At 41.7% G+C, this 25,815-nt stretch overlaps 1 protein-coding gene across 2 annotated transcripts in view; it reads right to left on the bottom strand.

The window, feature by feature from the left end:
• The window catches only part of SYT9 (synaptotagmin 9), a 181,494-nt gene extending 156,281 nt beyond the window's left edge, over positions 1-25,213 (bottom strand). Inside the window, exon 1 of one of the 2 annotated variants that reach the window (XR_011441092.1) lies at positions 24,762-25,196. Coding sequence is in view for 1 of the 2 variants with exons in the window: in XM_023645955.2 (XP_023501723.1) it covers positions 24,762-24,906 (145 nt within the window). In the remaining variant the exon portion in view is untranslated. Of the gene's footprint in view, positions 1-24,761 lie in introns of both variants that reach the window. The other variant, XM_023645955.2, reaches the window with a different exon arrangement.
• Between the last annotated feature and the right edge of the window lie 602 nt (positions 25,214-25,815).

The raw sequence follows: 25,815 nt of genomic DNA, 5'->3' as shown, positions 1-25,815 counted from the left end.
CGAACCGGCAAACCCCAGGCCGCCAAAGCAGAATGTGCAAACTTAACCACTGCACCACCAGGCAGGCCCCTGGAGAGATAATGTTTTAAGTGTAGGTACAGTGATAAGGAAAAGAGCACAGAGAATCCAGGTGAAAGAGACCCAAAGCTGAGTGTTAAAAGAATGATGAGGAAGAATCCATCAGAAGGGAGGGGACAAGTGGGCAAGAAGAATCATTCTAGACTGAGCAGGCAGCTTAAGGATGGAGGCGAGAATCTGCACAGCACCCTCTACTGTTAGTAGAAAGCTAAGGATGGCATGTTGTGTGGCTGGATGAGTCTCTCGTATGTCATGCTAAGGAGCTTGGACTTGATCCTGTAGCTGTTTGGAACTGATGAAGTTTGACAAAGGAAAGCAGCAGGGTCTGATTTGCTTTTTAGAAAGAGCACTCCAGCTTCTGTGGAAGCTCGATTTGGGTGGTTCACAACAGAAGCAGGAAGCACATGAGGAGCTCCAATAGTACTAGAGAGAAATTTGAATTGTGAAATAAGGTAGTGGCCATAGGAATGGAGTTGGGAGACAGATTTGAGAAACAATTATGAGATACATGGCTGGAATTGGTGACTGTTGGATGAAGGGAGGCAGGGATGTGGTGACAGTAATGGAAGCTTCTGGAATAACACCCAAGTTTCTGATTTGAGTGACTGGGGATGGAGGTGGTGTCTCCTATTAAGATGGAAAAAATACAGAAATCAGTCTGAGTTTGGGGGGATGATTTATTCATTCATCTACTATTTGGGTACCTTTCATGTTTAGGAAATTGGTCCAGGTCCTACAAACATTATAGTGAACTGGACAGATAAACAGAGCTTACGTTCTAATGGGGGGAGGTAAACACTAAGTAAGTAAATAAAATTCTATCACAAAATTCAGCTATAAGTGCTCTGAAGAAAAATAAAGCCAGAGAAGGAACAGGTGTCCATGGTGCCTTCCTGAGAAAGTGATGATTGAGCAGAGACTCAATGAAGAGATCAGTGAGCCTTGGACCTGCAGGAAGAATATTTCAGGCAGAAGAACATCAAGTGTAAAGACCAAAGTGATGGACTCCAGTTTCAGACATGTTGAATTTGAAATGACTTTTGTCTATCCAGATGGAGACATCCAGGAGGCAGTTAAATACACAGGTCTGGAGCTCAGCAGAGTCTGGGCTGGACTATAGATTTGGAACTATCAGTATAGTGGAGGCTGGTGAACCTTGAGAGTGGAGGGGATGACGCGAGGAAAAGTGCAGAAAGTGAGAAAAGCAGTGGCCAAGGTAGGTAATTAAGAAACACCAACATCTAAGGGGCAAGTAGAAGAAAAGAAACCCATGAAGGAAAAAAAGAGAATGGGATGCAGTGTTGCAAAATTCAAGAGAGGAAGCAGTGAAAACCATTTCAAAAGCAGCAGCATTCCACTAACGGAAATGTGGCTGCTGGGATTAGCATTAGCAGGTCATTGATGACCAGTTAGAGCAGCCTCAGAGGAATGTGGGTGTGGGAATTGGACAACAGTGGTTTGAAGAAGATGAGGAGGAAACCCAGCAAGTATAAGACATCTTATGAGAAGTGTGGCTGTGAAGAGACAGAGGTTGTCTGGAAAAGTGATGGGCAGCAGAGAGAACATCTACACTGGCAAAGTCCAGTCTGGCAAGTCAGGAGAAATCAGCTGGAGCAGTGCTGGCAGGCAAGGGGCACAGCCTGAACTGGAGCAGAGGCTATGCATGCTTTGCCAGCTGGCTCTGTGCAGCCCTGCCTCCCAAGAACTAATTCCAGTCCATGACCTGGACTTTACAGGATCAGAAGGGAAGCTGTTAGATCACTTAGCATTTCTCCCTCCAGTGGATTGCAAGAATGTTTAGGAAGCTCGCCCAAATCTGTGTGAGGGATCAGGTGTAACAGGAGACACTGTAAGCAAAACAAAACAAATGATGTTTGTCAGTTGAGGGGCCTGGCCATGAAGAAGGGGTTGGAAGCCATCGCTGGGTTTCCTGAGATGGTGGCCCTATGTGCGGATGCTGTATCCTGTAAGGAAAACTCCTCATTGCTGAATTTATACCCCAGAAGTTCAAGGTCAGGTCCAGTTCCATGCAACAGGTGGCATGTGAGAGGTGAAGCAAGGGAAAACCTGAGTAGCAATGGAGACAATAGCCTAGCTGTAAGGAGAGAAACTAACCAAATAAATTAACATCATGAAAATATGAATTTAACAGAGGTATGATCAAAGATTATACAATCACTACCAGTGTAAACTACAGAAACATGGATTGGGATAACAAATCCTGTAATATCGGAATGAGAGAGCTCCACTGGAAGCAAAAAAGTCAGGCTCTGACTAATCAAATGCAGCTCTGTGTAGTCCAGCAGGTAATAAACTTACCATAGGACTTTACCTCAAAGGTCATACAAGCCAGAAATGAAAATAGATTCCAAACATTTTCAGATAAATTCAGCAATAACAAAACCATGGTTGTTTCTTAAATGATATTAGCTGATTTAGAGACATCTGTCATCTTGGAGATTGAGCGTAGGCTGGAAAAGACCTTACTTATCTCTCACCCTTACACCCTCATTCATACACTTCCCTTGGGACCACCATCAGCCTATGTTTTGCCCATGGAACTCACTTAGAATGGCACTTTTGCTTTTTGGAAAAAAGCCAACCTCCCAGTTCCTGTAAGCAATTCCTATGATACCAGAGGCTGAACGCTCTCTATTTTATTCTAATTGCCTTCACAGGAAATGCATACTGAGTTCTCTCCTCCACCTCAACTGTGTTCTTCTTACACTTTGACCCCTCTTGGATATGCACAATTGAGCCATCATTACCCAGCTATGCATACCAAAATGTAAGGATAAGCAGAAGGACCAGAATCACGCAAACACACACATACACATGAAAACAATTGGGAATAACAAATGCAGTCACTATCAATTTCAAAATATGATTTGAAATTGATTTTTAATTGTTTTTAATTTCAGACCTGTTTTAAAACTCCTTCATACCTAAAAAACACATTTCTAAAACCCAACTCAATCTCTCTCATTCCCTCAATCTGCTCCTTCTGCATTCTGTATGACCTAGCTGCCTAAATCAGAAACCTCACACTTCCTTTACACCTCCCTTCCACTGTACTCCATATCCTATGGATTCTATCAGAAAATAGATCACTATTACCATTAGGATAAAATTTAAATTCTTAACATGGCCCACAAGACCCCTATTTACCTTTCTGACTTTGTCTCTTACCACATAAACATTCCCACTCTAACTCCAAAATTCAACTCCACCAACCCTAAACTCATTCAGGCTCTCTAAGGTCATGCACCACTTCAGGTATTCAAGCCTCTGCACTTGTTCTTTTACTAAAAACTCTTTCTCTGAATACTTTGCTCAAACTCTCACTTCTATAACATGTCAGAGCTTATTTATTTATTCTCTGGGGAAGCCATCTTTCCCACCACTCCTGCCAAATCTGAGTTAGGTGCCCCTTCTATGTGCTTCCATATCACACCGCACTTCCCCTTGTTGCATGGAGTTGTAAATGCCTGTTTACTCATCTATAGCCTCCACTAGAAGGTACTCTCCTTGAGGACAGAGCCCAGGTCTTTCTCGTTCACAATAACTTCAGCACCAAGGACAGCGTCCGGCACATGCTTGTTGAGTGTCGAGTATGGTGAATGAACACCTAGATTACATTACATTCTCACTTATGAAGAGCAACAGAATAGAGCCAATATAACAAGTTTGGAGGATAAAATGCAGCAGGAGGGGATAAGACGAAGAAAGAGACGAGAAAAAAATTATAGAGTAGGATATCAGAGGGGAATGGAAAAAACAAGAAGAGAAATTAGTGCAAGAAGTAAGAGAAAGCAAAAATAAAGGATGAAGTATGAGTCACTTGCACAGATTTTTCTGAAACTCAGAAAAGTCTTTCTTGAGGGGAGTAATAAGGAAACTAACATTGATTGAGCTGTAAGTGCCAGGAGGCCCTCTCCGAAATCCATAACCTCATTCATACCTTACACTTCCCCTATAAACATTATTATCCTCATTTTGCAGATATGAAAATTGAGACACTATGAAGTTTGGCAACTATCCTCAAGGTATACAACTCTTAAGTGGTGAAGCAGTGTTATAACTCAATTTACATAGACTGCCCAGGATATGTACTTTTTCTCTGGAAGTGTTCATTTAAGAAGTATTTAAAAGTAGAACAAAGGTAGATTTGATGGTAAAAAATTCTAAGCAGGAGGCTGGCCCCATGGCCTAGGGGTTAAGTTCAGAGGGCCCCACTTTGGTGGCCCAGGTTTGGTTCCCAGCCATGAGACTACAACACTCATCAACAGCCATGCTGTGGCAGAGACCTACATACAAAATAGAGGAGGACTGGCACAGATGTTAGCTCAGGGACAATCTTCCTCAAGCAAAAAGGGAAACATTGGCAACAGATGTCAGATGAGGGTGAATCTTCCTCAGCAAACAAACAAACAAACAATCTAAGCAGCTAATCTTTTTTGGGGGAAGGAAGATTGGCCCTGAGCTAACATCTGTGCCAATATTCCTCTATTTAGTATGTAGGTCCCTGCCACAGCATGGCTGGATGAGTGGTATAGGTCTGTGCCCAGATCTGAACCTGTGAATCCCAGGCTGCCGAAGTAGAGCGTGCAAACTTAATCACTACACCACTGGGCCAGCCCATAAGCAGCTAGTCTTACAAATAAAGCTGTGATTTACCTTGTTATAGCTCAGCTCCTGCTTTTTCTCCTTGAATTTTTATCTTATAGGTCCTTTGAGAGCAAGCAGAACATTCTGAAGTCAGCATTAGCCAAAATCCTATGTAGAACTGAAGTCAAGATCATCTATTCCTTCCTGGTCCCCTCTAGGGACATGCATGGCCATCAGGGACCCAGAGCATGTCTGTACAATGGAGTCACTCGACCCCACCCTTTGCCCCAGGCTCCAAATGTGGGAATAGGAGTGCTGCTATCGCACCAACCAGCAGTCCCAGCCCATGCTACACAGTCCAGCACTGGCCTTTCCATGTTCTAGCAATATCTCCAAAATGTATTTCCATGTTCTAGCAATATCTCCAAAATGTATATTTCTGGAAATGCATGGTTTGTAGCAGATATGGGCCTTGGCTAAGGCACCTATCAGGACCTAAGGAAGATGCTTCCTAAACTGACATTAAAAATGGGCTTGGAGCTAAAATATATATTGTGTTATTTTATATTGGAAAAAAGTGTTCTCTTTTTCCAAATTTCTATAAAAATAAAATAGCTTTGCATTCACAGATGCAAGGGAAGGAAGGCTACTCCTCCAGCTAAACAAAAGCTCACACAGTGGCTATTATGCTTCAGTTCCTTCATTTATATAAGTCTTCCCTCTCCAGGTAGGCAGTGGCATCCTTAAAGGCAGAGCCTCTGCAGCCTTCCCTCATCTCCTCCACTTTTTGAATTTACTAGGTTTTGCAGATTTTTATCTACAAATATTCTCCACATTTGGCAATTTATATATATATAATTATAATATATATATATTCATTCTTGTGCATCTAAACATCAAAGCCAATACTTTCTCATGGAAGCAAATTTTTACAAGAAATTAATTTTAACTGATTCAATTTATCATCTAACAGTGGTTACCAAGGATACCAAATAGCCGAAATCACTTGGCTCCAACTTGCTTGTTAATCAGAAGGCATTAACAGAAAGCTACGAAGAATTATTGTTGTCTAAGTAATATGGCAAGAAACAATGCCCTTTCCCAATGTTCCCAAGTCCTGAACTCAGTTAAAAACATTCCAGTCTATAATAACCACTAAAAACATGCAAAGTTTTTTCTAGGATTTGAAATTCAGTGATTAGTATTTAGAGAAATGACCGCTAATTGTTTCACTATAATTCACTTCCTGATGAAGCACTGAACTGAGAATGGCCACTGATTTGATCTTCTTATCAATGTGAAAGCAGATGATTCTCACTATGGCAGTTAATTGAGCATTCAGGTAATCTAGCTGAATGTCTGTTAAATCAAAAAGCCCATCATTGTACATGTATTAATACAGAGTAGCATTAAACAGACGAGCCTTGAATGTGCCCTTGAGGGGCAGAGAATTAAAATAAAAACACCCAAAACAAAAAATGCTCCCCAATGCAAAAAGGTCAACATGGTTTCTTTTAAAAAGTACACAGAAGATTAAGCACTGTCTATAATGTATCACTGTACATTTAAAGAAGAACCAAAGAATCGACACTTTCTCCCCAAAAGGCACAGGCAATCAATTTTTTACTAATTGGTATATTTCTTTACACTTTAAGAATACTAACTATATGTCACATTCATTGCAATTATTCTGTCCCATTTTGTGGTTTGTCTTCATTTTGTTTATAATGCCTTTTGTAAAGAAAAGTTGCTGTTGTGTTTGTCAAAATCTATCCAGGTTGTCTTTTATGGTTGAAGGCTTTGCTTACCTAAAAGATGACGGAAACTGGTAGCTGCCACCCAATTTCTATTTTTTCCTTTTTCCAGAAAAACGCAGAACTTAAATTGTACTTGGAATGATAATATATCAAGCCAAAAGACTACATTTTCCAACTATCCTTGTATGAATGTAGGTATGGCCAAGAGACTAAATTCTGATCAATGAGATGAGAGCACAAGTGCTGAGTGGGACTTTCAGAAAAGTTACTTAAAAAGAGCAAACTCAAGTTGGAGATGTTGTCTTTTGTCTCTCCCAGGAATGCAAATATGAGTGCTAGAACTCCAGTAGCCATCTTAGCCCACGAGGTGACTTGTGAGTTAGAAGCCATGCAGTAAAGAAGGCAAAATAGAAAGACAGAAGGAACCTGGGTCTTATGACTACCTGGAGCCTCCCAGACCTGGGCAGCCTATCTCTAGATCTATTTAAATGAGAGAATTTTAAAATTTACCTTCTGCGTTTAAGCCATTGTTATTAATGTTTTTCTGTCATACATAGAGAATCCTGATTATAAATTATCTTATCATTTCCTTTAGAATTCTAATGATTTTATTTTCTGTAAAATTTAAAACATATGAAAATTTAGGGGAGTGGAGCAGGAATATAGCATTTTTCCCAAATAGTTAGCCAATTACGCCAGTACCATTTACTGAATAATCCCTTTTCTCCTCCACTGATTTGAAATGTCATGTTTACCAAATACTATACTGCTATGTTACTTTGTTGTTGTTCCATTTGTGTGGTTTTTTTTTTTTTGTCTAGTCTATTTTCTCCGGGAAGTGGGAAGTTCAGTTGTCTGCAGAAAGTTAGGAGTAGATGTAGAGCTTCAACGAATGGGGGAAGGACAAGGAAGAGGCCAAATGATGGAAGAAGTATCAAGCAGCCCTGAGGGCCCAGCTGAGATAGGATTCTCCCTGTTACAGCATTACGATTAACAGGGTGGACTCTGCATCCAGAATGCCTGTGTTCCAATTCCAGCTTTGCGACTGTGTGGAGTCATTCCAGCCGTGTGGAGTCAAACAAATCACCTAATCTGCCTATGCTTTGGATTCCTCCCCTGTACAATGGAGATAACATTAGAACCCACCTCAAGGTTGCTGTGTTAAATGAGTTATTATATAAAAAGCTTAGAACAGTGTCTGGCATTGAGTTCTATTACGTATCATAGTTATTATAATTAATAGTTATAACTGTTACTGTCATCATCATCATCATTCTTAATATTAATATAGTGGCTTTTTTGTTTCCTAAGGTGTTATCAAGAATAATGTTGAATTTTATCAGATGCTTTGTTGGCATCACCTGAGATGATTGTTTGTTTCTCCAAAAACTTATTAGTGTGAATGAGACACCATTTCAGACTCACTAGCATGGTTATAATAGAAAAGATAGATAATGACAAATGCTGGTGAGGACGTGGAGAAATGGGAACCCTCATACGCTAATTGATGGGAATGTAAAATACTGCAGCCATTTTGGAAAACAGTCTGGCAGTTGCTCAAAATGTTCACCATAGAGTCACCATATGACCCAGCAATTCCACTCTAGATACAGACCCAAGAGAATGATAACACACATCTGTGCAAAAACTTGTACCTGCATGTTCTTAGCAGCATTGCTCATAATAGTCCAAAATTGAAAATAACCCAAATGTCCGTAAACTGATGAGTGGATAAACAAAATGTGGTATATCCATATAATGGAATACTAATCAGTAATAAAAAGGAAGGAATTAATGACACATGCTATGGTATGTCCCAACCTCAAAAATAGCATGCTAAGTGAAAGGATCAGTCACAAAAGAAATCACATATTGTACGATTCCGTTTATATGAAATGTCCAGAAAAGGCAAATCTATACAGACAGAGAGTAGATTAGTGGCCTCCTGGAACTGGGATTAGCAGTGAATGGACATGACGGATGTTACTTGAGTGATGGAAATGTTCTAAAACTGATTTACACGGATGCTTGCACAACTTCAAAAATTTACTACATAATCACTGAACTGTACACTTAAAGCAGATGAATTATAGGATACGCAAAATATGCCTCAATAAAGTTATTTTTTTAATGAGGGAATGACACAAGGTAAACTAAGGAAAATATGTGAAGTTTATCTTACTTATTTTGTGTAAACATGGTCAAAAATTAAAATATATATATATATATAAACAGAAAAGTATTAATGTGGTAATACCTTTACCATTCTTATATTCTTGAAATAAACCCCACTGGGTTACACAGTATATCATTCTTTTACTACAAAGCTGCATTTATTTTACCAGTATTTAACATAAAATGTGTGCATTTATGTGCTTAACTGAGATTGGCGTAAGGATTTTCTTCCATTGTCTCTCTCAGATTCCATACCAGTAGGATACTGGCATCCTAAGTGAACTGGAATGCTTTCTATATGTTTTCTATGCTATAGAATAGTTTTAAAAGTATATGAACTGCTAAGCTTTTCCAGAAGACAATTTGATAACTTTGTATCAAAATATTTAATGTGCATAAGCCTGGATCTAGCAATTGTACTTCTGGTAAAAAAAATAACTAACAGTGATTCTTCCTGGGTAGTAGAAGTGCTAGGGACCTTTATTTAATTCTTGTGCTCATTTAAAATGTTTTTTTGTGGGCCTGGCCTGGTGGCGCAGCGGTTAAGTTTGCACATTCCACTTCTCAGTGGCCCGGGGTTTGCCGGTTTGGATCCTGGGTGTGACATGGCAACGTTTGGCAAAAGCCATGCTGTAGTAGGTGTCCCACGTATAAAGCAGAGGAAGATGGGCATGGATGTTAGCTCACGGCCAGTCTTCCTCAGCAAAAAGAGGAAGGTTGGCATCAGTTAGCTCAGGGCTAATCTTCCTCAAAAAAAAAAAAATTTTTTTGCAATGAGAATTTAAAACAAATTTACAGTGACTATTATAGTTCCAGCAAACGAGAGGATAATGCATTACCTGATATTTTGACAGACTTGACCTATACAAAATCTAGGCCTATAGCTTTTTATGAGGAATAGTCCTTTCAACTTCTTCTAAATATTTTTATACCTAATCTGAGATGTTTATACCTTCCATTCAATTTGCATTTCGACATCACTGGCATATATGGCATTTTCTTATGCTTTTTAATCGCTTCTATATCTATTGCTAAATTCCTTTTCTCACTCCTTTTGCTTTCTATTCACATTTTCTCATAATTTTTCTTGGTCAGAATAGATAATTCAAAGAAACACATCTCGGCTTTGTTTATTAATACCACTTTTTCTTTGTTTTTTTTTTAATTTTTCACTTTCTAATTCATTAATCTCTTCTTTTGGTTTTACTAATGCTTTGCTCCCATATTTTGGTTTACTTTATTTTTCCATTTCTAGGTTCTTAAATTTAATGCTTGGTTTATTTGATTTCTAATGCTCTATTTATTTACTATAACAAGTTTAAGTTAAGAATTTTCATCTAAATATAGCTTTTGCTGGACTCTACACTTTCGATATATGTGCTTTCAGTTCCATTGTATTTTCAATGTCTATAATTTAGTTTCCCTTCCTTATTTTTTTTTCACTCAAGAGATCTCTGAAAGAGTTCAATTTTCAGGTGTTTTGATGTCATTGTTTTTACTTGTTATTCATTCATTGATACTTTTATTGCATTATGGACAGTAAATGCAAGCCATGCAATTTTGATCTTTTGGAATTAATGTTCCCTTTTTATGGCCTGATCCTGTATGGCTCAATTTTTTGAAATGGTCCATGATTATCATTTTTCTGTTGGTGAGCAGAAATTTCCATAAGTACTTCATATACAAATCAAACTTTTAACTACATTATTTGTATCTTCTATTCATTTATTTTGTCTATTTGATACGTCATACTATTAGAGAAGTATGGTAGTCTCCCACTATAATTTCCATGTTTCTAACTTCTGAAGTTTTAAGAACTTGGTTCCATATACTTAAATACTGCTTCATTCATTAAAAGTAAAAGTTTATGACTGCTAAGTCTTCATTGTATATTATACTATTTATCAACCTAAGGTAAGTCTTATTTAATGACTTTTCTGTCACATTCAGCATGTTTATTATAGGAATGTTAGTTTAACTAGCACGAGGCTTTGGAAAAAGAACAGATAAAGACAATATAAAATCCACAGATATTTTGCACTTGTTATTTTAATATATTTAATGGAACTATTTCCTGAATATTTAAAGCATCAGGTAGTGCAGAGCCAACTCTGATCCTCCTGTGACATTTCCTCATGCCCTAAGCTGCATTATTGAGGCCACTGCTTAACACCCACTTCTCTCCATGAGCCTCCCTGGATCAAATCTGATGACTGGCCATAGCTCTGACCACAGGCCCTCAGACATCACCTTTTACTATAATGGCATACACTACTGAGCTCTTGTTTTGTGAGTCTGTCCAATTTAACTTCCCAAATTCCCACACACTGAGGCACTGGGAAGATAACTGTGATTGAGCCACTGAAGCATAAGACAACACAAAAATTAAAAGATCAAAAAACCAATGTAATGCAAAAGAGCTGTGATTTTAATCTTTATCAGCCGGCAGAGTGGATCTCTCAAACTGAACCTATGGGGATTAGACTCCCCCTCAAGAAGCCTAGAATAATCTAGTCATAAACGGCCTCTAAAGCAGTGTGGAGCTAGAATCAATGGATGCTGCTACCAACAGCATGTAGAAGGAAAAAAAAAACACTTCGGGGGATTTCTGGCTCTCTTTGTAGACTCTCTCTGAAATAGAGTCCATAACACGATGAATTTTAGCTCCCTCAAAATTAAAGTAACACACACAAAGCACTTTAAAAGCCCCAGAAGGATGACCTATAAATTCAGGATATTACAGTGACTTTAAATCTAAAGTAGCAGTCCAGTGGAACAGATTAAAGAAGAGTGAACAACACTGCTTTCTCATTCCCTCTGAAATAATTTGGGAAGCCTTCAGAGTGAGCTCAGTATAACATCAATTGACATTCATATTATTTGAAAAATTCAGAATTGAACATATGTTTGACTTGAGGTTTTCTGAATGAAGTGTTAAAAGTGGTTCTAATGTGGCCCCTCATTCATGTCTTTCTTTGTTTCCCAGGTTTTTCTGAGACGTGACCATACTGGCAGGAACAATTATTGATTTGAGGAATCAAGCAACCATGTTCTTCTGCAACCTCACAGCCCGGTTGGAATTTTTACAGAGTTTATTTATGGTATGGTTATCCTAAATTAAAAATAAATGATAATCATATTACATGTCTAACAATAAAGAAGACCATGATTTTAGTTAGCACCGGGATGCTACAGTTATACCCTACAGCTAAATTTTCCACAGAATTTATTATTAGCTGTACTAACAGCATCTATACTTACTAATAATTTGAGATAACTCCCACTGTAGTTAAAAAAAAAATCAATGATAGATAGTAAATGCATTTTGGTGCTTGCATTTCCTTGCATAATATTTTATAACAGTTTTATACAGATGGCTGGAGCATTTATTTTGACAATGGGGCGGTAAAAAGTAATTTCAATCCATAAAGGCCATAAATACACGTCATTTGCAATCCTGACTACACACCAGACTCATGTGTAGAAATATTTCCGGTGTCACCCCAGAAGATTCTGATTTAGTCAGCCTGGGGACAGGGCAGCTGTGCCTTCAAAAGTTCCCCAATTGATCCTGATACATAGCCAGGACTGAGAACCACTTTCCAAAACCCTTCAAGTTGGAAGGGGTCTTAGAATTCGACTGTTTCTCACCCTCCTTGATTTTCAGTAGCTTCTTCCCAGTCCGTCAGTCAACTGCCTGGGACACCTGCATCAGATCTCATTTGCTTCCTCAAACTTAATGTATTTAAAATTAATCTTATTGTCCCACAAAACATGCTCAACTTCCTGTAGTAAACCTAATAAATCACATGACCATCCTCTCAGGCACTTATGCCAGAAATCTGGGAATTAGGATTCCTCTACTTCATATTAGTGTACTGAGTATTTCACCTCAATCTTTTTTATATCTACACTCTCTTCTTCAACTCCATTGCCTTAAAACATTCCTTCAGTACTTCTGTCTAGATAAACACTAATAGTCTTCTACTTCTGCTGTTTACTCTAAACCCGCCAGCTTTGAATCTCATTGCCTGACTGCACCAGTACACCACAACTCCCATTCTTGTTGCAGCCATCTACCATTGCTCAGGCCACTTCCCCCCATTCCTGGCTTGTTGTCACTCTCTCCATTACTACTTTCGTCTTCATTTTTGGTTAATTCGATACTTCCAAAACTCTGGCCTTTCTGTTCTTTTCTTTATCTCCTGCAATAACCTGCCCTCCCCCCCCCCCCGACCTTAGGGCCTCCCTTTGATGATCATACCCTAGACCCAGTCATCCAACAACTTCAGCCCTTCCATAATCTCTGCCCCCTTCTCTTCACTGCATTCCCAATAATCATCTCAGCCCAGAGAACCTACAATCCACTAATCCTACCACTTCCCCCATGTCCACTTTACTCTCCTTACTCACATGAAATTCAATCATTCTAATCACTCCATTCTATCCACCATCAACAATTTTGCCACTATTTCACTGTCATATATATGTAAACTCTGGTTAAACACAAACTCCTGTATCTTCATGCCTGTACAAATACAGCTGCATGTCATGGGAGAAAAACTCACACCTACACCGGTGGATGTCACTTTAAATTCATAATCACCAACTTCAAGTAGGCCCTTAATGTTGCTTGGCAATCATACTCCAATTGCCCAACCCATTCACTCCCACTCTCCTGGACAATCACTTATACCTCTCCTCTTTCAAACCTCCATCAACTCCTACCCCATCCTCACTCTCAGCTGAGAACCCTGCTGCTCCCTTTTTCACTGAAAATGGAAGAGCAATCAGAAGACAAACTCCTATAAGATTCCCAAACGAAATCTACCCACCTGGGCCCAGAAATGCTGCCTCGACTCCTCGACAATGAATGAACTGTTGAAAAACCCACCTACTCAAGCACATCAGTCCAGCAGTTCAATCCTCTGCATCATTTTTCCCTTCTCTCCAGCATGCAAACATGCAGTTATCTTCTCCTTTAAAAATCATCTTTTGAATCATTTTTATCCTCCCTTTTCCTTTTCAACAAAATTCAAAAAAGTAGTGTATATTCTCTTTCTTCAACTTCTCTCCTCTCATTTTCTCTTGAAGAGACTGTAATCAGATTTTTACCAACTCACTTGCCCACTGCTCTTCTAAAATCACTCAGTTCCAGGTCACTGATGAACCTCCAAGTTGTTAAATGCAATGGTCAGTTCTCGGTCTCATCTTACCTCACAACAGCTGCATTTCACACAAGGGATCACTCCCTCCTCCCAGAAAGACTCTCTCCACTTCCAGGCCACCACACTCCTGACTCTCCTCCCACTGTACTTCTGGTCCTTTTCAGTCTCCTTTGTTGGTTCCTTCTCATCTCCCTAACTTCTAACTAGCAGTTTGATTTCTTTTCCATCTTCATCGGCCCCTTGGTGAGCTAATCTAGTTCCTTGGCTTTAAATATCATCTTTATGCTGATGGCTCCAAAATGTACATCTGCAGGCTTGACTTCTTCCTTGAAGTCCTAGAGAGTATATCCAAACGCCCACTGAGAGAATATCGCTTCACCGGTCCTCTCCTCATTATCCTGTATCATGGATTTTTGTTCTCTATCAGATCATTCTCATCACCTTAGGGCTGTTACCTCTTACAACTTAAAAAGAAAACCAAAAGCCCTTTATCTCACTTCCCTCACCAGGGACTACTAACCCATTTCTCTCTGCTCTTGTCTGCAGAAAAACTTGAAAGAGTAGTCTGTACTCACTGTCCCCAATTCCTCTCCCATCAGTTTCTCTTAAGGCCACTCCAATCAGGCTCTTGTTCCCACTTCTCCATCAAACAGCTTGTCAACATCACTTCCTAGACCCCTAACTACAGTGGTCAGTACGCAGTGCTCATTCTACTTGACCAACTGGGAGCATTCAACATAGCTGTTCAGTCCCTCCTCCTTGATACACCTTCTTCTCCATCTTTTAGATCAACACTCTTGCTTGGATTTTCTGGTCCCCCTTTATTAGTCTTCCTTGGCTGGTTCTGCTCTTCTCTCCATCCTTTTAGTGTTGGAGAGCTCCAGAACTCAGTCTTAGTCCTGTTCCCTCCTTTAGTCACACTGCCTTCCTAGATGATTTCAGCCAGACTCATTTTAAACATCACCTCTAAGCCTACAACTCTCACATTTATATGTCCCATCCAGCCATCTTTCTCAAATTCCAGGCTCATATATCCAACTTCCTAATCTGTGGCCCCACTAGGCTCAATAACAAGCATTTCCAACTTAACACATCCAAAACTGAACTCCTAATCATTCCCCTCAAACTTACTTCTCCTACAGCTCTCTTCTCTTTCTCAGGCCAAAATTTTGGAGTCATTCTTGATTCTACCATGTCTTTCACATCCTACATCCATCCACCAGAAAACCCTGTCAGCTCTACCTTCAAGCTACCTGGAATCTGACCACTTCTCACTACCTCCACTGCTAGCACTCTGGTCCAAGCCACCATCATCTCTCACATAGATTACTACAACAGCCACCAAACTGCTCTCCCTGACTCTACCTTTACCCTTGGATGGTCTGGTCTCTATATGCTGGTCAGAGTGATCCTTTCTATTCCTAAGTCAGATATTATCACTTCTCTGCTTAAAAATTTCTAATGGTATCTCTTCTTACTCTGAGTGAAAGTTACAATGGCTTATACAGCCCTACAATCAGCCTGCCATCACCTCTCTGACCTCACCTACCACTCCCTCTTCCTTGCCAAGTCCACCACAGCCCCATTGGCCCTGACTAATACCTGAACATGCCAGGCATGTGCCCGCCTCAGGACCTTTACATCTGCTGTTTCTCTGCCTGGGATGTTCTTCCTCCTGCTACATACACATTTACTTCCGCATCTCTCTTCAATCTTTACACATACATTGACTTCTCAGGGATGCCATTTCAGTCCCCACAACTTATTCTCTTTCTGTGCTTTATTTTTCTCCTTAGCACTTATTACTATCTAACATACTATGTAATTAGTTAATTTATTTGTTAACATTTTTCTCTCATTAACATGTAAGTTCCATAAGTGCAAGCTTTGTATTTTCTGTTTGATTCCCTACTATATGTACAATACTGTATCTAGGTACCTAGATGTGTACAATAGCTAGAACAGAGCCTTGCACAGAGGAGATGCTCAACAAACATTGGATGACTGAGTGAATGGCATCTCCAATCAACCTTCATCCTGTCTCCAGAGTGATCTAATTAAGAGACAAATCAGCTCATCTCAATTTTCAGCTTAAAATCTTTCAGTGGGTCTGCAGTGCTATAGCTAATGCAAACTGAAATGTCTTCAGTACCCAGGCATATCCCATAAATGTGCTAAGTAAAGTTTACATGTGGGGGACCAGGGTCAGGGGTGAATATGAAAATTGGAGAGTGTATGACACACCTAAGGACACTCAATTCAATTATTTTAAAGAATTGTGCTGGCTATTTGACAGCCCCTATATATACAATAAACAACCATCTCCACAGCATGGCTTGGTAGGCACTGGGCAGGCCTGCCATGCTTACTCCCTCCTGGGCCCTGTAACATCAGAGAAAACAGAATGTGCAAATCCACAAACTGAGTGGTTGCAATGCAACTGAACACAGTGTTTTTTCATTATTAAACAAACAGGCAAGGAAGCAAGATGTCACTGTTGGCATAGGCTGAAATTATATCTGGAACCCAGATGTTTGAACCAGATGACTAAACTTGCTAAAGGCAGTTTTTACAACTATAAAGGGTAATTATACTTGAGTTGCAGGGTGAGATGATTGGGGATCTAAAATAGGTAATCTCCCATGCAGTGATTCTGATCTGTCAGCACCTTACCTTGGTCAGGAAGAACATCACCGCCACCCACTTGAGCTTTTTTCCCACGAGGAACCAGGCAGACTTGAGAAATGCACTCACAGAACTTCCTCCATCCTGAAATCTCCCGGATGACTTTGCTGAGAATGGGTCCTTTGGGCTCATCACAGTCAATTATACTTCGTTTAAGATTTCTGTATTAGAGCGCTGTAGCCCCACTCCTCTGTGGGACTTTGACAATGAAATACAAGGCCTTTCACCATCTGACCAGTGTTTATTAGAGCAGACTTATCTCTCAGCATTCCCAACACACACTCCAGTTACTATTACCGAAGATCCATTCTCTCCCGGCTTAGGGCCTTTGTAAATTCCTAGAATGCCCTTCCCACCCACACATTCCAGGCAAAATGCTCCGCCCAAGAATCAACTTCTCTAGGAATCCTCTGCAGATCCACTCAAGTCGGCTAATTACTTCTCTCCTCTTTCATGCACTGTATGCAGTACATATCTCCTTTCCTGTCTTTATTTTATTAATGTAATTATTGTCTTATCTCAATTCCACAGGGGCAGTCACCATGTCTAACGTATCTTTGAATTAGTGATGCCTAACCTAGTACCTGGACTTAAGAGGCACTCAATGAATGTTTTTTGAATGTAACTTAATTGTAATTAGAAAAGAGCGATCAGATCAGTGTGGCTAGATGAAAGGCTACATAAGTGCTGGGAGGGGAGGGAAGTTGGAAATAAGGAAAGAAAACACAAAGAAAAAGAGATCCAAGTTACAAAACAATTTTTTCCATACTTCATATAATAAATAAAGGCAGCACTTTGCATTGGAAAGAATGTTACAATGGATCCCTATATATCAATGCACTCCTAAAATTTTAAAAGCCCATCTAGCATAATGGATTGATTTTAGTCAGACAACTTGAGCTCATTGACTCTTCAGTGCCCCTTCTATGAGCTAATTTGACAGAATATGTATATTCTAACTAATGCAATTTGGTAACATAAACATTAAGATTCCCAAAAAGTAAATTGGTACATGGTCCAGAGTAAACAGAAAATTCACATAAGAGGAAATACAGGTAGTTTAAAAAATTAAAAATATTCAATCCTACCAACCAAAAAATACAAATCGAAACAACCAGGTGGCCACTTAAAACCTGTTAAATTAGCAACCTTTTGTTCATGTTATACCATCTAATACTAGTGGATTTACTGTTGACATGTAGCAGGGCTCAGTGGAAAGCAATTTGAACAAATTGTTGATAAATTATTATTAAGAAACTTTCCCAAAAGGGAGTGGGATGCTATACATATAAAATTTTATAGTAATGAATAATTAGAAGATGGAAATGTTCGAAAAGAATAGTTAAGTAAAAAAGATTTATCTACTCTTTGGAATACATATAGTCATCACAATAATGATTATTTATCATGGAAAAATTATAATAATAATAGTAACCATGGCTAATATTTATTGAGTATTTACCATGTGCCAGGTCCTATGGTAAGTATTTCACATACATTACGAGATAGGTACTAATATAGGGTTGGAGATTTAGCAAATAAAAACATAAGATGCCCAGTTCAATTGGAATTTCAGATAAATGACGGATAATTATTTAGTATAAGTATGTTTCATGGAATATTATCCATTGTTTATCTGAAATTCAAATTGAACTGGGCATCTCATATTTCACCTGGATACTAGTAATCCATTTTACTGATGAGAAAACTAAGACACAGAAATTAAATAACTTGCCCAGGGACATACAGCTAATAAGCGGTTTACAAATGCTAAGTTTACAAAAAAGTAGAATAGAAAGTTTTATCTATGAATGATTACAAATAGGTGAAACATATGCATGCCCATGGACCACAGCTGAGAGGAAACATGGACAGGTGACACTCCTACACCAAAATCCATTTATTGAGCACTTACTCTGGGTACTGGGCTATAACAGCATTCCACTCCCGTTTTACAGATGAATGAAGAGTTAAATATTTTGCTCAAGGTCATAAAGCTAGTAAGCTCAGGATTAGATTCTGACTCCAAAGCTCTTGCTGATTCCACTTTGTCATCTTGATTTCCTGGATGAGTTTTTTTCTTTTTTAATTTCAGGTGCAATTCTATCAGTGTTGATATAAAAGTTTTTGTGTGACAAAATAAATGCATAAAGACACATGAATATTTCAAGGAGATCTGCAAAACCTAGTCACTGAGGTTTGCTTTGGTTTAAAGGGAGTCCTAGAGCCAGCCCAATGAAACACTTGAAAGAAAAGTCATGGTGCACATTTATGGCTTAACTTGTGATTTCATTTAGAAAGTAGAAATACATACTTCGTACTTCTTTTAAAAGTGAGACTGCTGCTCTCCCACTTATGTCTCTCACTAAGCTCCTCCCTTCTCTAAACACTTCAGCATGCAAACTTGTTAGTTCCTTCAAGTCAGTCAGTTAAGAAGGGATTATGAATTTTTTTAAGCCAATCATATGGGAAAGCACACGTGCACATACACACACAAACGCACCGATATACTTTTACAGTGAAAGCGATGCCTATGCCCCTTACATAATAGGAAATTTCAGGGTGTTTTCTCTTGGGTGTCAGCTTAATTTTTCCTTGAGAGTTTAGTCCACATCAAAAAGTTTGTGCTTTTGATTGTTTATTCTGAAAGAGGCAGCTGGCCACAGGGCTGCCTGTGATGTCTTTACCACAATTTGCTTTTGTTTTTCTCTCTTGATAATTACCTCTTGACTAAACCACTCACTGGTCCATGTAGAGGAATCCCACAGAGATGAAAACACACTTGTTTAAATAAAATATTTATGAAGAAGCCCTAAAATGTCACGGAAGTAAATGCAAATCAGATCTTCACATATTGTGCATCCAATATGTCACTCACTCCTTAGAAGACTCTCTATTTCCTGATTGCAATTAACATTAATTTTTAAAAGTTAACCCCATTGTGCATATCTCACCAATGTCTATTCATGAAAATCCAGTGTTCTAAGGTTGATTCTCTTTGGATTAACTTTGAAAATTTGAATTAAGGGTAATCATTAATCTCAATGATTATTTTGGAAATTTTTCCTTAGAAATTATATTTAATTATGATTTTACATGTACATCTTCTAAGTGTACATGTGATCCCACTCTAATTCAATATAAGATGACAATAGTGAAGGTTCCACATTCTGGCCTTTTAATGAAATACTATTTGGACACAGTTTTCTCAATTTGTTCTTTTTTTCCCCAAATCAAGAGGACTTAAGAGATTCTCATGATATTTTTTAAGAGCTCTCAAAATAAAAATTTGCAATAATACTGTCAAAAAAAGTTAAGAATCAGTTCATTTGGGTAGTAAGTGCACAAAGGTAACAGTCAAGGCCCCTGACTTTTGATACCATCTTTCCTAATTTCGTAAGAAAGAAATATGAGCTGATCTGAGAAGACTTAGGTGGGTTCCTCCTTCACTTGATGGTTTCAACAGTTGTCTTCCATCTGGCTGCACTTTAGAATCAACGGAGGAGCTTAAAAAGTATACTGGTACCAGGTGCCACCCCCAGAAATTCAGATTTAATTGGTCTAGGGTAAAGCTCAGTCATTGGTAGCTTTTTTGTTTTATTTTTGTTTGTTTATTAGAGCTCCTAAATGTCTCTAAGGTACAGCTGAGGTTGAGAATCATTGGTCTAGAAAAAGATTTTCCTGAATAGGGTTAACATCCGCTTGAAAAGAGGAATCATTAATGACATGTCATAAGGCTGTTCCTCACACTCTGATCAGGTGAACATTTTCCAGTTGACCAGAAAACGAAGAAAAATCTCCAGAAATACAAAGCTGGAAGGTCAATGGAAAACCAGTGTCCTGAATAAAAGAATTTGCAATGAAAATACTGAGCTGAATCTTTATAACTGAACAGAATTTAACTTACACTTAGAGATTAAATCCATTATAGAAGTACAGAACAGAGAAAGTAGGCCTAAAGGTAGGTCTTCCGAAAATGCCTGGAAAATTTTCACTGACAACAACTCCAAGGTTCTTAGCATATGTGCTGCGCTTACCTCAGAAGCTACTTTGACTTAACTCTTTTTTAAATGCAACCTATGGCCCTGTGCTAGTTTAGCTCTGCACTTCAGTCTATTCATATACACCAATCTCTTTCCAGCAATGCTTCTCAAACTTTAATGTGTCCATGAATCACCTGAGAATCCTGTTAATACACAGATTCATATGTGGTGGGTCTAGGGTGGGGTCTGAGAGTCTGCGTTTCTAATGAGCTCCCAGATGCTGTTCATGCTGCCAGTCCACAAACGAACACTTGGTGCAGCAAGGTCTTAGAAGACGTTACGAGGATTAAATGAAATGACCTACATAAAGTGCTTGGCACAGACGTGGTTGGCACCCTACAGAAGAAAAAGACTTATGAGGAAAATGTAAAGCATGGTTAAAACCTAGAAATCCCACGATCCAATCCTTTTTTCTTGTCCAGATGTGGAAACAACAGTTTGAGAAGAGTTACAATCCTAACCTCTTAATAGCCAAAGTGTACAATGGAGAAGAGACTAATTGTTTTTGACTACAAAAAGTACAAACAAGATCAATGAGTGGAAGTTAAAGAGAGCTTTTCATTCTACACAAAGAAAACCCTTTTAACATCCTACAATCAATTGATGCTCTTGAGGAGAAAGCGAAGTCCCCAGTTACAAAATAGGAGCACAGACCAGTTGACGATGTTAAAGAAGACATTCATGCTTCAGATCACTGTGTAACTAAGAGACATCACACACTTAATATGTACAAAAGCTTTTTAAAAATAAAACAGCAGCCTCTTTATTGAATCTCTACTCTCCTCCCCCCTGTTCCTGCTGAGGTTTTCCCCTACACGGTAAACGGAGGTGCTTAGGTCAAAAAGCCTTGGAGTCACTTTTAACTCCTCTTCTTCACCTCTCACATCCACTCCATCAATAAATACCAGTGCTGTACCTTCAAACTGTGCCCATAATCTGATTACTTCTCACCACCTCCATTACAACTATCCTAGTCCAAGCCACTCTCTCCTCTGTCTAGATTACTACAATAGGCTCCTAACAAGTTTCTCTGTCTTCCTCCTTGATCTTCTACAGTATGTTCTCAGCATAGCAGCCAGAGCGTTGCCACCTCTCTGCTCAATTCCTTCTCACGGCTTCACATCTCATTCAGAGTAAAAACCAAAGTCCTTAGAAGGGTTTACAAAGCCCTACGTGATCTTCCTGCCCCTTCCCCCGCCCACAACCCTCGACCATATTTCCTGTCATTCTCTATCTTCTTCACTCTGCCCCAGCCACCCTTGAGCTCCCTCTTCCTTGAATCACATCGAGGACACTTCTACCTCAGGACCTTTGCAGTTGCTCTTCCTTCTGCTGTGAAGGCTATTCTCTGAGATTCCCAAGTTTATATCCCACATTGCCAATATGTAAAACAACATAAAGACGCCTAACAGAAGCATTCTAATCACTCTCTACAGAAAAAAGTGCTCACACTCTGCTTAAAGATCAGCATTTTACTGTCCATAGTTGGTACAGATGAAGTACTAGGTGAGGTATTCAAGTTCCAACAGTGACTTAGCTTTATTTTTTAAAATCACACTTTCATTAAATCCTCTTTCAACATCAAGTTGGGGAAGACTAGGTACCATATTCCCACATCAGGGGGCTGCAACTACCTGGGCAAAGAATAACTTCTCTGATGGCCCACTAGTCTGGGACCCAGGCTTATCCCACCTCTGAAAAAACGAACAAATATCCTAGTTGCAGTGTCATTCTGCTGTCCACAGGGAATTACAACTGTTTTCTCCCTTTAAAACCAAAGTTCCTCCTTTGAGCTTGAAAAAAACCTACCTACCACTGGGTAGCCATGGATGGACAATAGCGAAAGCCCAAGCCTGGCATTCAGGTGGGTCCCTTTACAGAAAAGGAAATCGCCCACTTGCAGAGACAGCTCTCCCCAGGGACCCTCGTCCCAGGCTGCTGAGCGGGGTCATTCTGGTTTGCACTGCACAATGGCAGGGGCATTCGCAGTGCTGTGCAGTGCAGCTGCTCCAGCCACGCAGCTCTTAGGGCTCAGAAATTAAAGCCACTCTTGGCTTAGACAATCAGCTTCAGAGGGATGGAGATAAATGCATCTGATGTAAGAATTAATGTGGGCAAGGAGAGGAAGGAGCGAAGAGAAACTCTGGCCTGAGCTAAGTGCCCTGGGAGAGAGGGTGCACTTTGGATGTTGTCTTCAGCCTCAGTTCCTTCAACTTGCACTCACAGTCCCCAACTCCTGCCTCATGAGCAGGCCCCTTCCTGACACAAAGATCTGGGGGGCACAGGGCTACCTCAAAATCCCTGTACTCTAGGGTAAGAAAGCACAACAGTGCTTTCAGGAACTCAAAGAATAGCAAGGCACACTCTTAGCTATGGCTATTTCTCAGCCAAGGAAACAGGTATGTCTCCTGCAAGAAGTCTTCTCCACGATTCTTCCTCAAGGGCTGCCCAGTGCAGGGGCTGAGCAAAACCTAAGAAGATGGAGTCCAGCTGGTGGATCAAAAGGAGCAGAGACATAAAATCAGCCAAAGAGATCCGGAGAGTTCGACACGCGACTCAGCCAGAGGCCTCATCCCTGTTCTCATGCAAAGCCAAAGATGATGCTTACGTGGGATGACAATGGGAACTCCAGGCACAGTCACAGGCGAGCAAGTGGGACGTTTCAACACTAACGCTCGCTTTGGGTGAAGCACGCTAGATAATTTTCTTGTTCCTGCTGCTTAAGGACAGAACTTTCCCCACGTTGAACATGAAATGAGGTGCTCTCATCCATGTCTGCGGTCTGCGCAGCACAGCACACCCAGCAATGAGCCACACAAAGGCTGGACATTCAACCTCCAGGGAAATCATTTGGGATCAACAGTCTCTCTCAACTTAATTCTCCACTTTGAAGTAACACATTAGTGATCACCTAATACAGCTAATTAATGTAACCACAGACAATGGGGAACAATAATCTTTCTTTTTCAATAGAAAATAAGGCTTTGAGTGGGGAAAATCTGACATAAACTTTTAACAAATGACTTCTCTTCACCCCACAGACCTATTTTGATATACTATCGATGAAATGCTATTTAAGTCGGTCTTCGTACATCTTCATGATTCAAACAATTCTATAACATATCCTTTGAATAAATGGATTTCTATGTAATGGATTGGCTGAAAATGAGGTAAATTAATGTGGGATAATTTGCACAGCAATAGCTTGTTTCCAATATTTATCCACAGGAATATCAGGGGAAAGGCCATTTTTCTCACCCCATCTTTAAAAATCCAACCACAATATGCTTGCTTTATTTATTTATTTGATACTTGGGTTGAGAGAATATTCGAGAAAATGATTTCTCCAGGTGAGAAGAACCTCAAGTAAACATTTGGAAGGAATGTGTCTTCCAGTAATCAGGAGTGGATGACAAGACAGGGGAGACCCAGGGCCCTCGGGGAAGGCAAATGGCTCCACTAAAACTCCCTCCTCCAACCTTAACTGGTCAAATGCCAAAATAAATGAACTTTCCAAAGTTAGGAGCGTTGCAACTTTCACTAGGGGTAACTGCAGGTGCAGAAGCCGTGACCAGCGAGTCCACCGACGCTGGTGTACCCAGCGGTGGCAGCTGGTCGGGCCGGGCACCCAGGCCCAGGCCGCCTCCACGCCAAACGACCCGCAGGGAACCGGTTCAGGCCCGGCTGCCCGGGACCCGGAGCTCCCTGTCCCCGGCCCAACGCAGGATCCCGCCCCGCCCTTCTCACCCCAGACCAAGGAAGGGAAGTGTGCGCTCCGGAGCGAGGATGCAGAGCGCCCAGTGGGATTCAGCCGCAGGCTGGGGCCGTCCCCAACTCCCAACTTCCTAGAGTTTCTCCGGCCTCGTCCCCCCTTCCACGGCTCACGAGGCCGCCGCGGCCTCCCCTGGCACAGAGCGCAGAGCCGGGGAAGTGGAGCGCGGAGCTCCGAGCTCGGGAGACGCCCCCAGGAGACCCGGCGGTGGGAGCGCAGGTGGCGGGCGTGGTCCCTCCAACCCTGCCCCAGCCCACTGGGACCCGGCCTCCGCGCGGCAGCCCCCGCCGGGGTCCCCGCCCAGTTCTAGCTAGCATCAGGCCACTGCGCGCTGGTTCCTGATCCCCTTCTCTAGGTTGGTGGCCACCCCTCTCCTCCCTCCAGTTCGCGTCGCTCTTCTCCTCAGGCCCGGGTGCGGCCCCAACTCCCAGCCCAGGGCCCTCCGGTCGCGCCTGGCAGCGGCGGCGGCACTCACCTGGGTCGCGGAGCCGGGGTCTGGCGCGGTCCCGCAGGTGGTAGATGAAATCCTGGCAGCTGTCGTGCTCCAGGGCCCCACGGGCACAGAGCTCGGCCAGCAGCTGCAGCGCCTGGTGACAGAGCGCGTCCCTGGCCCCGGGCATCGCCCCCCCGCATCCTCGGACCGCGCCGGGCAGGCGGGCGCGGGAGACAACCCTCCGCCTGCCAGCTCAGAGCCGCCGCCTCCGGGCCGTCCGCGCTAGCCGCCAGGGACCCGCCGAGAAACGGCCCGAGCCGCAGCCCCAGCCGGCCCGGCCTCCCACCGGTTGCATGCAGCTCTTTGCCAGCCGGTCGGTCGGGCTTTCTCTCTCTCCCCCGCGGCCCCTCCGTCCCTCTCCCGGCGAGGAGGAGAGGCGGCGCCGCACAGCCCGGCGCGCCTCTCTCCTAGCGCTCCGCCCGCCACTTGCGGCCGCCGGGGGCGGGGCCGGGTCAGGGGTGCGCGCTGCGGGGCAGGACTCCGGCGTCCCCTGCCTGGGCACCCGCGGGGCCCCGGGGGCGCTCGCCCGCTCCTAGAGGAGCGCGGGACTGGGCTCCGGACCTCGCGCGCAGAACAGCCGCGCCCAGGCTTGGAGTGTGAGCGGGTGCGCGCTCCGGGCGCTCTCGCCACCCCACCCCTGTGTCCTGATGCAAACCAAGCTCCCCCTCCCACCGCCTCTCGCCGGGTGCGTCCACAGCACGTTCTTGGGTGCGTTGAGTAAAAGGTACAATCTGGATCACACCCGCTGGATCTGGAGAACCGAGTCCCTGCTTCGAACTTGAAAAGCTCTGTCTGGGCATAAACCATGGGCCTAAGGGTGATAGACGCCCAAATCCGGAGTTTGGGGCCGAGATTCGCCAACAAAGGAAAGATTTTCCAAGCGCGGGACCTTTTCGACCATCTGGGTGATTTGGAGAAGGTGGAGGTTCTCAGATGAGAACTAAGGTCAAATAAACGGCTCCGGAGAAAGGCGCCGGATTTACCCGGAGCTTCGCAGATCCTGGCTGGTTTTCTAAGCAACTAATGAGAGAATTGC

The sequence above is a fragment of the Equus caballus genome, chromosome 7, assembly GCF_041296265.1.
Source record: "Equus caballus isolate H_3958 breed thoroughbred chromosome 7, TB-T2T, whole genome shotgun sequence".
NCBI classification, from domain to species: Eukaryota; Metazoa; Chordata; class Mammalia; order Perissodactyla; family Equidae; genus Equus; species Equus caballus.
This window is presented reverse-complemented; position numbering and strand designations above follow the sequence as displayed.